This window comes from Delphinus delphis, chromosome 1, assembly GCF_949987515.2.
Source record: "Delphinus delphis chromosome 1, mDelDel1.2, whole genome shotgun sequence".
Classification (NCBI taxonomy): Eukaryota; Metazoa; Chordata; class Mammalia; order Artiodactyla; family Delphinidae; genus Delphinus; species Delphinus delphis.
Window position 1 is genome coordinate 129,328,351 of NC_082683.1, and position 16,172 is coordinate 129,344,522.

The 16,172-nt window shown below is 39.1% G+C and overlaps 1 protein-coding gene across 2 annotated transcripts in view; it reads left to right on the forward strand.

Annotated features, from left to right (window-relative positions):
* Window positions 1-1,987, forward strand: part of KLHL20 (kelch like family member 20) — a 78,573-nt gene extending 76,586 nt beyond the window's left edge. For both annotated transcript variants that reach the window (XM_060034167.1, XM_060034155.1), the window contains one exon: window positions 327-1,987. In XM_060034167.1, coding sequence (XP_059890150.1) covers window positions 327-411 — 85 coding nt within the window. In that variant the 3' untranslated portion in view covers window positions 412-1,987. The remainder of the gene's footprint in view (window positions 1-326) is intronic.
* Window positions 1,988-16,172: the final 14,185 nt, after the last annotated feature.

Here is a 16,172-nt window from a genome sequence, read left to right on the forward strand (position 1 = left end):
AAATTAGACACAAAAATGTAGAATATGTGATTCTGTGTAATTGTTATAAGTCAGTCTACATGTAGAGTTATAAAGTTACAAGGCAAAATGGATATGGTGCTCTCTTAAAACAGTGTTCTAAAAGTCAGAGAATTTCAGTCAATGTCTGAAATAATTCTGCTACTTGCCAGTGCTCAATTCCAGCTCCTACTCTTTGGAAGAGATGTATGAAGCTAAAAATATTAGTTGTAATATAAAACAAAGAATTGTGTTTTATTAACATCTACATTATGGATGAAATAGTGCTTTTTCTATTTAGAAATCTGATTGTGTTTCTTTCTTTGCAGGTTATATGGCGGGATGAATTACCGTCGGCTTGGAGGTGGTGTAGGAGTTATAAAAATGACACATTGTGAATCCCATATATGGTGACCATATAGAAGACAGTCATGCATTTGCTCCTCTGTATTGTGGAGAGCTTTGACTTTGGAGCTTTGTACAGCTCTAGAATACACTAAACAAATTTTATTATTTGCCGGTGCCTCAACATGTGGAAATACAGATACATTGAAAGTACTTCACCTGCAAGATGCCACCTTTGCACAATAATTTTCAGTTCTGTGCAGAAGAATATTTATTTTTGGTTTTAATTTATCATGGGATTTTTGTTGCTGGGTTTTTGGTTTTTTGTTTTGGGATTTAGCCTTCCTCCCACCAAAAGAGAAAAAAAGGAAAGACAAAAAAAAAAAAAACATTTCAAGCAGTAAAACCTTATTTTTAAGATACTGATTAAGTCTGAAACTACTAATAAGGGAAGAGGTCTATATGGGATCTAGTTGTCAGTTCTAAGCACTCCATCCACAAGACTCCACTACTTACAGGGACTTATCAGTGACAAAGATAGGTATGCAAGGTGTGTTAGTTAGGCATCATTCTTGCAGTAAGCACCAGAAGACTTAAAATCTAAAAAACAAAACAAACATCTCATTTAACTAGAACAATTCAAAAGGAATATTAAATCAATAAGACCAGGACTCAGATGCCAAAGTTTTCATCAGTGGAAGCTCACATCTTGTTTCCTTCCTTATGGACTTGCTTGCCACTATAAAGTCTTTTTTTCTAGAGTTCCTGCTAGATCTAGAGCTCTGCTCAGTGCCTCTACAAAAACAGTATATGATTCTCATATACTGTCTTGAGAATCCCCCAGTAGAATCACGTGTAACTCTGCAAGTTTTTGCTCAAAAATGTTACTGACTGAAGCAACTTTCCTTTCTATTTCCTATTGCTACTAAGGACCAGCAGGGAGAAATGGCCTCTCCCCAGCAGTGAATACTGTTATGCAATTTACACTTGATGCTCAGGCCTGCTGAAGCTGAGGCTTACCCGTAATCACAGCCTCCAAGGGAATGAATTCTTCAGTTCATGAAATAGTATGCTAACGAGTATAAAATCAATTGAGGCATTTAACTGATAAAATCTTGGTTCTTTTATAAAAACTATATATCATTATCCTCATTCTATAAAGCCACTATTACCACCACTCTCAAATTGCACTTTCTGGTAAAAAGTTAACATTTTTAAGGAAAAAGAAGAACACAGATTTCAGTGGTTAAAGTGGTTTTGTTATTGTGATCATACACCAATTTTTTCAATGTATCTTGCAGTAAAAGCTTTGAAAAAGACTTTAACCACAACCATAAGGAATAACCTTCTTCTCCCTCCCCTCACTACAAAAATGTTTGGCAACATTTGTGTTTACATTTAAAGATCATTTGCACCTTTATAAGGAAAAAAAATAAGTATTTGGTAAACAATTGTTTACATGCATCATTTATGCTTTTTTCTAGCATGTATAACTTTTTAAAATAAAGGTAGTACTTACCATAAAAAAATTTTGGTTAATGCTTTTTAATGCTTGTATCTCTGCTACTTAATTTAGATTTTCTGTTTCTATATCATTTACACTTCCTATTATAAAGTTAAAAGTACTTACAACCTGAAGGAATAAAGGGATTACCAGCTAGAATTATGAATGAATTTTTATTATATATTTTATATAATAGTAGTATATTACCTAACCTCTAAACTTATTTTCTTGTGTGGGACTTGGAATCAAACAATTTTGAGCTAGAAGGACTTTTAAAAATCATCTGGTCCAGGGACTTCCCTGGTGGCACAGTGGTTAAGAATCCACCTGCCAACACAAGGGACACGGGTTCGAGCCCTGGTCTGGGAAGATCCTGTATGCCGCGGAGCAACTAAGCCTGTGCGCCACAACTATTGAGCCTGCGCTCCAGAGCCTGTGAGCCACAACTACTGAGCCCATGTGCCTCAACTACTGAAGCCCGCACGCCTAGAGCCCGTGCTCCACAACAAGAGAAGCCACTGCAATGAGAAGCCTGCACGCCGCAACTAGAGAAAGCCCACGTGCAGCAATGAAGACCCAACACAGACAAAAATAAATTAATTAAAAAATCATCATCAACATCAGGCTTCCCTGGTGGCGCAGTGGTTAAGAATCCTCCTGCCAATGCAGGGTACACGGGTTCAAGCCCTGGTCTGAGAAGATCCCACATGCCATGCAGCAATTAAGCCCATGTGCCACAACTACTGAGCCTGTGCTCTACAGCCCTCAAGCCACAACTACTGAGTTCACATGCCACAGCTACTGAAGCCCACTGTGCCTAGAGCCTGTGCTCCACAACAAGAGAAGCCAATGCAATGAGAAGCCCGTGCACCACAATGAAGAGTAACTCCCACTCACCGCAACTAGAGAAAGCCTGCGCACAGCAACAAAGACCCAACACAGCGAAAAATAAATATTTTTTTTAATGGCTAAATAAAATCATCATCATCATCTGGTTTAAACACATTTATCGCTCTGCTTTAAGACTGAAAACCAAGGAAGTCCTGCCTAAGTGTAAATAGTCAATGATAGAACCAACATTTGAAATCAGTTCCCCTAACTCCTACTTCATTTCTCTTTCTATGCCATACAGCCACTGCAGACCTACCTGAAACATGGCCTGGAACTAAATATACTAATAGACCTTAATTTTAAGGTCTGGTATGCAACATTGAAAAAGTATAAAAATTTTTATGAGATCATTACGGTACTGCATCACTAACAGTCAGTCTTCAAGACAAAATCACATATTTCCAAAGACTCTACTATTTCATATATTTGAAGAAAAGGAGGGGAATAGTAACAGCAACAAAATTCTAGGGGTTAGACTTTCCATAGGCAGGGAAGTCCCCAGTGAGAGCAATTCACATGGCAGTGATTCAAGAGTAGAGACCCAGGAACTATAGCACTGGCCAAAGTAACCATCGGAGTCTAAAGGGTCTTTTTTTTCCTTACACTGAAGGTGCTCCAGTTTTATTGAGTGAAGTGTACTTATTCTATAAAAGACATTGGTGTAAAATAGAATATTTATTAACTTATTTGCACAGTGATTTCCACAACACTATGAAGTAAACTTGGGTTGGGTTGGTGGTTATCTTCATTTTATAAATAAGTAAATTGAAGCTTAGAAAAGTTAAAATGACATGGTAGATGCTGAACCTCAAATGCACATCCCCTGATTCCAAACCCATTCTTCTCTATAGTTCTCTCCACATTCCCATTTCTAATGTCACTGTTCCCCAGTTTTGTTCTCCAATATTTTATCTACAAATAATCTACACTGCAGAGACTAGTTCTTGACAACTGTAAAGTAGAAAAGGTCCCTTCTGAACAATATTTGAGTGAAAGTAGGGAAAAAGCATTTCAAACTTTATATTAACTTAGGAAACAGATGGGAAAAGAAAAAAAATGGGATAAGGAAAGAAATAGAGGAGAGAAGAAGGAAGAGGCAAAAACAGACCAGTAAACCCAAATATCACTGGCTAGTTGTCTAAGTACTTTGTGACACTGGCTCTTTAAATTGCTTTGAGGTCTCTGTACTGGAAGTGACTGATAAGAATAGCTCCGAGAAATGACAAAACTCTTCAACTAGAGTTGTCTTAAGTGTCCTTAACAATAGTAACCTTTAAGTTATTTATTCATGGTTAGGAACTTTTAAATGTAGAAGACGGATGGTATTATACTAACATTAAATATTCAGGGTGTTCCAATAACTGTCAGTAACCTATTAATATCCCTATCCTAGAAAGTTAGAATATTTACTAAAGGGATTCTGAATTCCTAGGAAAAGAGGACATGTATCTTCAGTGTGAATTTAGATCAATATATATTTGGACTCCTACTAAACAGAAACAGTCCCTGCCTTCAAAAAGCTTACAGTTTCAAGTAGACCTTCAAAATGGCAGAGGAGTAAGACATGGAGATCACCTTCCTCCCCACAAATACCTCAGAAATAACATCTACGTGTAGAACAACTCCTACAGAACACCTACTGAATGCTAGCAGAAGACCTCAGGCTTCCCAAAAGGCAAGAAACTCCCCACGTACCTGGGTAGCGCAAAAGAAAAAAGAATAAACAGAGACAAAATGGGGACGGGACCTGCACCAGTGGGAGGGAGCCATGAAGGAGGAAAGGTTTCCACACACTAGGAAGCCCCTTCACGGCTGGAGACACTGGGTGGTGGAGGGGGGAAGCTTCGGAGCCACAGAGGAGAGCGCAATAACAGGGGTGCAGAGGGCAAAGCGGAGAGATTCCCGCACAGAGGATCGGTGCTGACCAGCACTCACCAGCCTGAGAGGCTTGTCTGCTCACCGGCCGGGGCAGGCGGGGGCTTGGAGCTGAGGCTCGGGCTTCGGAGGTCAGATCCCAGGGAGAGGACTGGGGTTGGCGGCATGAACACAGCCTGAAGGGAGCTAGTGCGCCACAGCTAGCCAGGAGGGAGTCCGGGAAAAAGTCTGGAACTGCTTAAGAGGCAAGAGACCATTGTTTTGGGGTGCACGAGGAGAGGGGATTCAGAGCACTACCTGAACAAGCTCCAGAGATGAGCACAAGCCACGGCTATCAGAACAGACACCAGAGATGGGCATGAAATGCTAAGACTACTGCTGCAGCCACCAAGAAGCCTGTGTGCAAGCACAGGTCACTATCAACACCTCCCCTCCCAGGAGCCTGTGCAGCCCACCACTGCCAGGGTCCCGCGATCCAGGGACAACTTCCCCAGGAGAACACACAGTGCGCCTCAGGCTGGTGCAACGTCACGCCGGCCTCTGCCGCCACAGGCTCTCTGCATTCCGTACCCCTCCCTCCCCCTGGCCTGAGTGAGCCAGAGCCCCCTAATCAGCTACTACTTTAACCCCATCCTGTCTGAGTGAAGAACAGACGCCCTCAGGCGACATACATGCAAAGGCGGGGCCAAACCCAAAGCTGAACCCCAGGAGCTGTGCAAACAAAGAAGAGAAAGGGAAATTCCTCCCAGCAGCCTCAGGAGCAGCGGATTAAATCTCCACAGTCTACTTGATGTACCCTGCATCTCTGGAATACCTGAATAGACAACGAATCATCCCAAAATTGAGGCGGTGGACCTTAGAGCAAATGTAGACTTGGGGTTTGCTTTCTACATCTAATTTGTTTCTGGTTTTATGTTTATCTTAGTTTAGTATTTAGAGTTTATTATCAGTGGTAGATTTGTTTATTGATTTGGTTGCTCTCTTCCTTTTTTTTAATACATACATATATATTTTTTTCCTCCTCTTTTTGTGAGTGTATATGTGTAGGCTTCTTTGTGTGATTCTGTCTGTATAGCTTTGCTTTTACCATTTGTCCTGGGGTTCTGTCTGTCCGTTTTTTTTGTTTGTTTGTTTTTTAATATAGGTTTTAGCACTTGTTATCATGGTGGATTTCATTTTTGGTTAGGCTCCTCTCTTCTTTCCTTGTTTTTTAATTACTTTTGAATTATTTTTATTTTTAATAATTTTTCTTACTTTTTATTTTAATAACTATATTTTATTTTATTTTATTTTTTTCTCCCTTTTCTTCTGAGCCATGTGACAGGGTCTTCATGCTCTGGCAGGGTGTCAGGCCTGAGCCTCTGAGTGGGGGAGCCCAATTCAGGACATTGGTCTACCAGAGTCCACCTGGCTCCATGTAATATCAAACAGCATAAGCTCTCCCAGAGATCTCCATCTCAACGCTAAGACCCAGCTCCACTCAATGACCAGCAAGCTACAGTGCTGGACACCCAATGCCAAACAACTAGCAAGAAAGGAACACAACCCCACCCATCAGCAGAGAGGCTGCTTAAAATCATAAGGTCAATGACACCCCAAAACACACCACCGGATGCAGTCCTGCCCACCAGAAAGACAAGATCCAGCCTCATCCACCAGAACACAGGCACCAGTCCCCTCGACCAGGAAGCCTACATAACCCACTGAACTAACCTTACCCACTGGGGACAGACACCAAAAAAAACGGGAACTACGATCCTGCAGCCTGTGAAAAGGAGACCGCAAACACAGTAAGTTAAGTAAAATGAGAAGACAGAGAAACACACAACAGAAGGAGCAAGATAAAAACCCACCCAACCAAACAAATGAAGAGGAAATAGGCAGTCTACCTGAAAAAAGAATTCAGAGTAACAATAGTAAAGATGATCCAAAATCGTGGAAATAGAATGGAGAAAATACAAGAAACATTTAACAAGGATCTAGAAGAACTAAAGAGCAAACAAACAATGATGAACAACACAATAAATGAAATTAAAAATTCTCTAGAAGGAATCAATAGCAGAAAAACTGAGGCAGAAGAACGGATAGTGACCTGGAAGATAAAATAGTGAAAATAACTACCACAGAGCAGAATAAAGAACAAAGAATGACAGAGACCTCTGGGACAACATTAAATGCACCAACATTCGAATTATATGTGTCCCAGAAGAAGAAGACAAAAAGAAAGGGACTGAGAAAATATTTGAAGAGATTATAGTTGAAAAATTCCCTAATATGGGAAAGGAAATAGTCAAGTCCAGGAAGCGCAGAGAGTCCTATACAGGATAAATCCAAGGAGAAACATCCCAAGACACATATTAATCAAACTATCAAAAATTAAATACAAAGAAAAAATATTAAAAGCAGCAAAGGAAAAACAACAAATAACATACAAGGGAATCCCCATGAAGTTAACAGCTGATCTTTCCGCAGAAACTCTGCAAGGCAGAAGGGAGTGGCAGGACATATTTAAAGTGATGAAAGGGAAAAACTTACAACCAAGACACTCTATCCAGCAAGGATCTCATTCAGATTCGATGGAGAAATTAAAATGTTTACAGACAAGCAAAAGCTAAGAGAATTCAGCACCAGCAAAACAGCTTTACCACAAATGCTAAAGGAACTTCTCTAGGCAGGGAACACAAGAAAAGGAAAAGACCTACAATAACAAACCCAAAACAATTAAGAAAATGGTAAGAGGAACATACATATCGATAACTACCTTAAATGTAAATGGATTAAATGCTCCAACCAAAAGACATAGAATGGCTGAATGGATGCAAAAACAAGACCCATACATATGCTGCCTACAAGAGACCCACTTCAGACCTAGGGACACATACAGACTGAAAGTGAGGGTATGGAAAAAGATATTCCATGCAAATGGAAATCAAAAGAAAGCTGGAGTAGCAATTCTCATGTCAGATAAAATAGACTTTAAAATAAAGATTATTACAAGAGACAAAGAAGGACACTACATAATGATCAAGGGATCAATCCAAGAAGAAGATATAACAAGCGTAAATCTTTACACACCCAACACAGGAGCACCTCAATACATAAGGCAAATGCTAACAGCAATAAAAGGGGAAATTGACGGTAACACAATCATGGTAGGGGACTTTAACACCCCACTTTCACCAATGAACAGATCATCCAAAATGAAAATAAATAAATAAACACAAGCTTCAAATGAGACATTAAACAAGATGTCCTTAATTGATATTTATAGGACATTCCATCCAAAAACAACAGAATACACTTTCTTCTCAAGTGCTCATGGAACATTCTCCAAGATAGCTCATATCTTTGGTCACAAATCAAGCCTTGGAATATTTAGGAAAATTGAAATCGTATCAAGTATCTTTTCCGACAACAATGCTATGAGACTAGACATGAATTACAGGAAAAAGTCTGTAAAAAATACAAATGCATGGAGGCTAAAGAATACACTACTAAATAACCAAGAGATCACTGAAGAAATCAAAGAGGAAATTAAACAATACCTAGAAAGAGATGACAATGAAAACACGACAACCCAAAACCTATGGGATGCAGCAAAAGCAGTTCTAAGAGGGAAGTTGATAGCAATACAACGCTACGTCAAGAAACAACAAACATCTCAAATAAACAACCTAAACTTACACCTAAAGCAATTAGAGAAAGAAGAACAAAAAAGCCCGAATTTAGCAGAAGGAAAGAAATCATAAAGATGAGATCAGAAATAAATGAAAAAGAAATGAAGAAAACAATAGCAAAGATCAATAAAACTAAAAGCTGTTTCTTTAAGAAGATAAACAAAATTGATAAACCATTAGCCAGACTCATCAAGAAAAAAAGGGAGAAGACTCAAATTAATAGAATTAGAAATGAAAAAGGAGGGCTTCCCCGGTGGCACAGTGGTTAAGAATCCGCCTGCCAATGCAGGGGACACGGGTTTGAGTCCCGGTCTGGGAAGATTCCACATGCCGTGGAGCAACTAAGCCCATGCACCACAACTACTGAGCCTGTGCTCTAGAGCCCGGGAGCCACAACTACTGAGCCCACGTGCCACAACTACTGAAGCCTGTGAGCCTAGAGCCCGTGCTCCGCAACAAGAGAAGCCAATGCAATAAGAAACCCGCACAACCCAACGAAGAGTAGCCCCCGCTCTCCACAACTAGAGAAGAACCAGTGCTCAGCAACGAAGACCCAACGCAGACAGAAAAATAAATAAAATAAAAAGTTTTTAAAAAAATCTTCCAACAAACAAAAGCCCAGGACCAGATGTCTTCACAGGTGAATTCTATCAAACATTTAGAGAAGAGCTAACACCTAACCTTCTCAAACTCTTCCAAAATATAGCAGAGGGAGGAACACTCCCAAACTCATTCTACAAGGCCACCATAACCCTGATACCAAAACTAGACAAAGATGTTACAAAGAAAGAAAACTACAGGCCAATATCACTGATAAACATAGATGCAAAAATCCTCAACAAAATACTAGCAAACAGAATCCAACAGCACCTTAAAAGGATCATACACCATGATCAAGTGGGATTTACTCCAGGAATGCAAGGATTCTTCAATATATGCAAATCAATCAATGTGATAAAACATATTAACAACTTGAAGGAGAAAAACCATATGATTGTCTCAAAAATGCAGAAAAAGCTTTCAACAAAATTCAACACCCATTTATGATAAAAACCCTCCAGAGGGCTTCCCTGGTGGCGCAGTGGTTGAGAGTCCACCTGCTGATGCAGGGGACACAGGGTTCGTGCCCCGCTCCGGGAAGATCCCACATGCCGCGGAGCGGCTAGGCCCGTGAGCCATGGCCGCTGGGCCTGCGCGTCTGGAGCCTGTGCTCCGCAACAATAGAGGCCACAACAGTGAGAGGCCCGCGTACCACACACACACAAAAAAAACCCTCCAGAAAGTAGGCATAGAGGGAACTTACCTCAACATAATAAAGGCCATATGTGACAAACCCACAGCCAACATCATTCTCAATAGTGAAAAACTGAAACCATTTCCTCCAAGATCAGGAACAAGACAAGGATGTCCACTCTCACCATTATTATTCAACATAGTTTTGGAAGTTTTAGCCACAGCAATCAGAGAAGAAAAAGAAATAAAAGGAAGCCAAATTGGGAAAGAAGAAGTAAAGCTGTCACTGTTTGCAGATAACATGATACTATACATAGAGAATCCTAAAGATGCTACTAGAAATCTACTAGAGCTGATCAATGAATTTGGTAAAGTAGCAGGATACAAAATTAATGCATAGAAACCTCTTCCATTCCTATACACTAATGATGAAAAATCTGAAAGAGAAATTAAAGAAACACTCCCATTTACCATTGCAATAAAAAGGATAAAATACCAAGGAATATAGGGGCAAGACAGGAATAAAGATGCAGACCTGCTGGAGAGGGTGTGGAGAAAAGGGAACACTCTTGCACTGCTGGTGGGAATGTGAATTGGTACAGCCACTATGGAGAACAGTATGGAGGTTCCTTAAAAAACTACAAATAGGACTACCATATGACCCAGCAATCCCACAACTGGGCATATACCCTGAGAAAACCATAATTCAAAAAGAGTCATGTACCAAAATGTTCATTGCAGCTCTATTTACAATAGCCAGGAGATGGAAGCAACCTAAGTGTCCATCATCGGATGAATGGATAAAAAAGATGTGGCACATATATACAATGGAATATTACTCAGCCATAAAAAGAAACGAAATTGAGTTATTTGTGGTGAGGTGGATGGACCTAGAGTCTGTCATACAGAGTGAAGTAAGTCAGAAAGAGAAAGACAAATACCGTATGCTAACACATATATATGGAATCTAAGAAAAAAAAATGTCATGAAGAACCTAGGGGTAAGACAGGAATAAAGACACAGACCTACTAGAGAATGGACTTGAGGATATGGGGAGGGGAAAGGGTAAGCTAGGACAAAGTGAGAGAGTGGCATGGACGTATATACACTACCAAACATAAAATAGATAGCTAATGGGAAGCAGCCGCATAGCACAGGGAGATCAGCTCGGTGCTTTGTAACCACCTAGAGGGATGGGATAGGGAGGGTGGGAGGGATGGAGATGCAAGAGGGAAGAGATATGGGGACATATGTATATGTATAACTGATTCACTTTGTTATAAAGCAGAAACTGACGCACCACTGTAAAGCAATTATACTCTAATAAAGATGTTTAAAAAAATACCAAGGAAAAAACCTACCTAAGGAGATAAAAGACCTATAATGCAGAAAACTTTAAGACACTGATGAAAGAAATTAAAGATGACACAAACAGATGGAGAGATATACCATGTTCTTGGATGGGAAGAATCAACATTGTGAAAATGACTATACTACCCAAAGCAATCTACATATTCAGTGCAATACCTATCAAACTACCAACGGCATTTTTCTCAGAACTAGAACAAAAAAATTCAAAATTTGTAAGGAAACACAAAAGATATGAATAGCCAAAGCAATCTTGAGACAGAAAAACGGAGCTGGAGGAATCAGGTTTCTGGACTTCAGACTATACTACAAAGTTACAGTAATCAAGATAGTATGGTACTAGCACAAAAACAGAAATATAGATCAATGCAACAGGATAGAAAGCCCAGAAATAAACCCACTCACATATGGTCATCTTGTTTTTGATAATGGAGGTAAGAATATACAATGGAGAAAAGACAGCCTCTTCAATAAGTGGTGCTGGGAAAACTGGACAGCTACATGTAAAAGTATGAGATTAGATCACTCCCTAACACCATACACAAAAATAAGCTCCAAATGGATTAAAGACCTAAATGTAAGGCCAGACACTAACAAATTCTTAGAGGAAAACATAGGCAGAACACTCTAGGACATAAATCACAGCAAGATCCTTGTTGACCCACCTCCTAGAGAAATGGAAATAAAAACAAAAATAAACAAAAGGGACCTAATAAAACTTAAAAGCTTTTGCACAGCAAAGGAAACCATAAACAAGACAAAAAGACAACCCTCAGAATGGGAGAAAATATTTGCAAATGAAGCAACTGACAAAGGATTAATCTCCAAAATTTACAAGCAGCTCTTGCAGCTGAATATCAAAAAAACAAACAACCCAATCCAAAAATGGGCAGAAGACCTAAATAGACATTTCTCCAAAGAAGATATACAGATTGCCAACAAACACATGAAAGGATGCTCAACATCACTAATCATTAGAGAAATGCAAATCAAAACTACAATGAGGTATCACCTCACACCAGTCAGAATGGACATCACCACAAAATCTACAAACAATGAATCCTGGAGAGGGTGTGGAGCAAAGGGAACCCTCTTGCACTGTTAGTGGGAATGTAAATTGATACAGCCACTATGGAGAACAGCATGGAGGTTCCTTAAAAAACTAAAAATAGAACTACCATACGACCCAGCAATCCCACTACTGGGCATATACCCTGAGAAAACCATAATTCAAAAAGAGTCATGTACCACAATGTTCATTGCAGCTCTATTTACAATAGCCAGGACATGGAAGCAACCTATGTGTCCATCAACAGATGAATGGAGAAAGAAGATGTGGCACATATATACAATGGATTATTACTCAGCCATAAAAAGAATGAAATTGAGTTATTTGTAGTGCAGTGGATGGACCTAAAGACTGTCATACAGAGTGAAGTAAGTCAGAAAGAGAAAAATACCGTATGCTAACACATATATATGGAATCTGAAAAAAAAAGAAAAAAAAGGTTCTGAAGAACGTAGGGACAGGACAGGAATAAAGATGCAGATGTAGGGAATAGACTCGAGGACATGGGGAGGGGGAAGAGTTAGCTGGGACGAAGTGAGAGAGTGGCATGGACATATATATACTACCAAATGTAAAATAGCTAGTGGGAAGCAGTTGCATAGCACAGGGAGATCAGCTCGATGCTTTGTGACCACCTAGAGGGGTGAGATAGGGAGGGTGGAGGGAGGGAGATGCAAGAAGGAGGAGATATGGGGATATATGTATACATATAGCTGATTCACTTTGTTATAAAGCAGAAACTAATACACCATTGTAAAGCAATTATACTCCAATAAAGACATTAAAAAAGAAAAAAAGCTTACAGTTTCAAACTTTGAGTTTGATTAGTGGCTCTCAAAGTGAACCCTGAAGTACTCAAGGTTCTTTCAGAGTATCCATGAGTCAAAGCTTTTTCCTTAATTATCCTAGGAAGTTTTTTGCCTTTTTTTTTTTTTTTTACTGTGATGACATTTGCACTTTTGATGCAAAAACAATGGTAGATAAAGTTGCTGAGGTGTTCGCACAGTTCAAGGCAGTGGCACCAAACTGTACTACTAGTTATAATATTCACCACCATCCACTTACAGTTCAAAAAAAAAAGTCAATTTCACCTAAGATATCTCAACCCTTAGATATATGAAATATTGCTGCTGCATACCGAAAGAGTGATTGTCACAAGAAAAATCTTTGTGTGATTGTTTTGAGTTGCAAGCTGAACAAGCCACTTCTTTTTGAAAGAATGACTGAGAGACAAAGTTATTCAGACTCAGGTGGTGGTGAACATTTTGTGGAAAATGAACACAGTGAGGCTGTCACTTCAAGGAAAACAACTGACTGCATTTTATCATCAACGATAAAATTCTAGCTTTCAAGAGAAAATGAGAATTTTGTGAAAGTTGCATGGACCACTGTGGTAGTTAATTTTATGTGTCAAGTTGACTTGCCTAAAGGATGCCCAGATAGCTGGTAAAACATTTTTTCTTGGTGTGTCTGTGAAGATGTTTCTAGAAGATCTTAGCATTTGATTCAGTAGACTGAGTAGATTTCCACACTCACCAATACGGGCAGACATCATCCAATCTGTTTGGGGCCATATGGAACAAAAGAGGAAAAGATGGCAGAATTCTCTCTCTCTTCTTGAGCTGGGATGTCCATCTTTTCCTGCCCTTGACCATCAGAGCTCCTAGTTCTCAGGCCTTCAGACTTGGACTGCATTATACTGCTGTCTTTCCTCGTTCTCCAGCTTGCAGAGGCAGACTGTGGGACTGCTCAGCTTCCAGAACTGCATGCAACAGTTCCTATAATAAATAGATAGATAGGGACTTCCCTGGTGGTCCAGTGTTAAGACTCTGTGCTCCCAATGCAGGGGGCCCGGGTTCGACCCCTGGTCAGGGAACTAGGTCCCACATGCTGCAACTAAAGATCCTACACGTGGCAACTGAGACCCAGCACAGCCAAATAAATAAATGAATAAATATTTTAAAAATTAGCTAGCTAGCTATCTAGCTTGATGATAGATGATGATAGATAGATAGATAGATGATAGATATAGATCCCTGGTCAGGGAACTAGATCCCGCATGCCACAATTAAGAATCTGCATGCTGCAAGTAAGACCTGGCGCAGCCAAATAAATAAATAAATAGTCTGGCGGGGTATAGACTGGAAGAGTGATCAGAAAGGAAGTTATGGCTGAAAAAGGTTTGAAAGACAGAGTAGTTTTGCTAAGTAGCAAGAGTGGAAAGGACATTCCAGACAGAGTAGCATGTGCAAGATATACAGAATAAAGTCAGTGAGACAAAATGGACTGTTTGGGGAAATCAAAGCAGTTTGGTTTATCAGGAGAATAAAATGAAAAAAGGCAAGTGTCCAGAAATTAGACAGGAGAAGCAGGCAGCCGGCAGGTACCATCATAAAGGACCTCATTGCCAATAGTTTCCTCTCTTAGCTTTCTTTTCTGATGTTTATTCCCCAAGTCTTTTTTTCTGTGTGGGTGTGGTGGCTAGGTTCCAAGATGCCCCTAGTGATCCCTGCCTTCTGATCTCTGTGTAATCCTCTCTTGCACTGCGGTAAGGTTGGTCTGGTCTGTGAGTCTAATTGTATGCTACAAAAGTGATGGTATGTCACTTCCAGATTAGGTTATGAGACCCTGCTTTCATATTGGGTGCCTTTCTCTCCCTCTCATCTCTCACTCTGGGAGAAGCAAATACATGAAAAAAAAGAATATAACAAATCCACAAATGCCCATGTACCCACCATCCAGCTTCAATTTTTGCTAATACTTTGCTAATCTTGTTTTATCTATTCCTTCCCACTCTCACTTCTCCCACCATCACTGGAGTATTTTAAAGCAAATCCCAGGCACCATGTTATTTCACTCACACTTGAATATTTAATTTTTACATATAAGGTCTACTTATAATAACACTATCACATCTGATAAAATTAACAATTCCTTAACATCACCTAATACCCAGTCCATATTAAAATTTCCCTAATTATCATTTTTTTTATGTTTACAATTATACCTTGGAGTTTGCTTTTTTCCTGTCCTTCCATTTACTCATTTGGTTAAATTGCTTTTTTGTTCCTTTGCTCAATCATTTTTGGAAATTCTTCTCTAGTCTCTGTAGTCTCTATTCTATGTATATGTGTATATCACCCCATTGTAAAAGAAGCAGTCAAACTTACATTTCTCTATAAAGACATTCAAATTAAATAATATTCAGAAATACTTCTTAAGGACATATGTAATACCTGGACAGCCCATTATGTCCCTTGTATCATTGTTGTCATACATTTCACTTATATATAGACATATATAAATACATGTTTATATGTATATATTATATATTTATATATAAACACATAGTTATGTATATTATATATAAGCATACATAATCAAATATTGTATTATTTTGAACTGTCATGTTATATCAATTAAGAATAAGAAAAATAAAACTTTTTACCTTCACTTATTCCTTCTTTGATGTTCTTCATTACTTCATACAGATCCAAGTTTCTGACATATATTATTTTCCTTCTCTCTGAAGAACTTCTTTTAACATTTCTTGCAAGGAAGTTCTACTGATGACAAATTCCAACTTTCACTTGTCCAGGAAAATATTTGTGTTTCCTTCACTTTTGAAAGATAATTTCACAGAATTCTAGGTTGCTGGGTTTTTTTTTTAACACTCCACAGTCTTCTTGCTTGCACAGTTTCTGAGGAGAAGTCAGATGTAATTCTTATCTTTGTTACTCTATAGGTAAGGTGTTTTCTTCCCTCTAGCTTCTTTCAGGATTTTTTCCTTATCTTTGACTTTCTGTAGATTGAATATTATATGCCTCAATACAGTTTTTTGTTTTTTTTGTTGTTTGTTTTTTTTATCCTGCTTGGAGTTCTCTAAGCTCCCTTGATCTGTGGTTTGGTGTCTGGCATTAATTTGAAGAAATTCTCAGTCATTATTGTTTCCAATACTTCTTCTGTTACTTTCTCTCTCCTGGTATTCTCATTGTGTGTTAAGAGTTGAATCTTGAACACAGGTTAGGGGCACCAACCCTCCACACAGTCGAAAATCCATATATAATTATAGTTGGCCCTCCATACACACAATTCCTCCATATCCATGGTTCCTCTGTATCTGCAGTTCCACATCTACAGATTCAACCAAACTTGGATCACATAGTACTATAGTATTTACTATTGAAAGAAATCTGTGTATAAGTGAACCAGC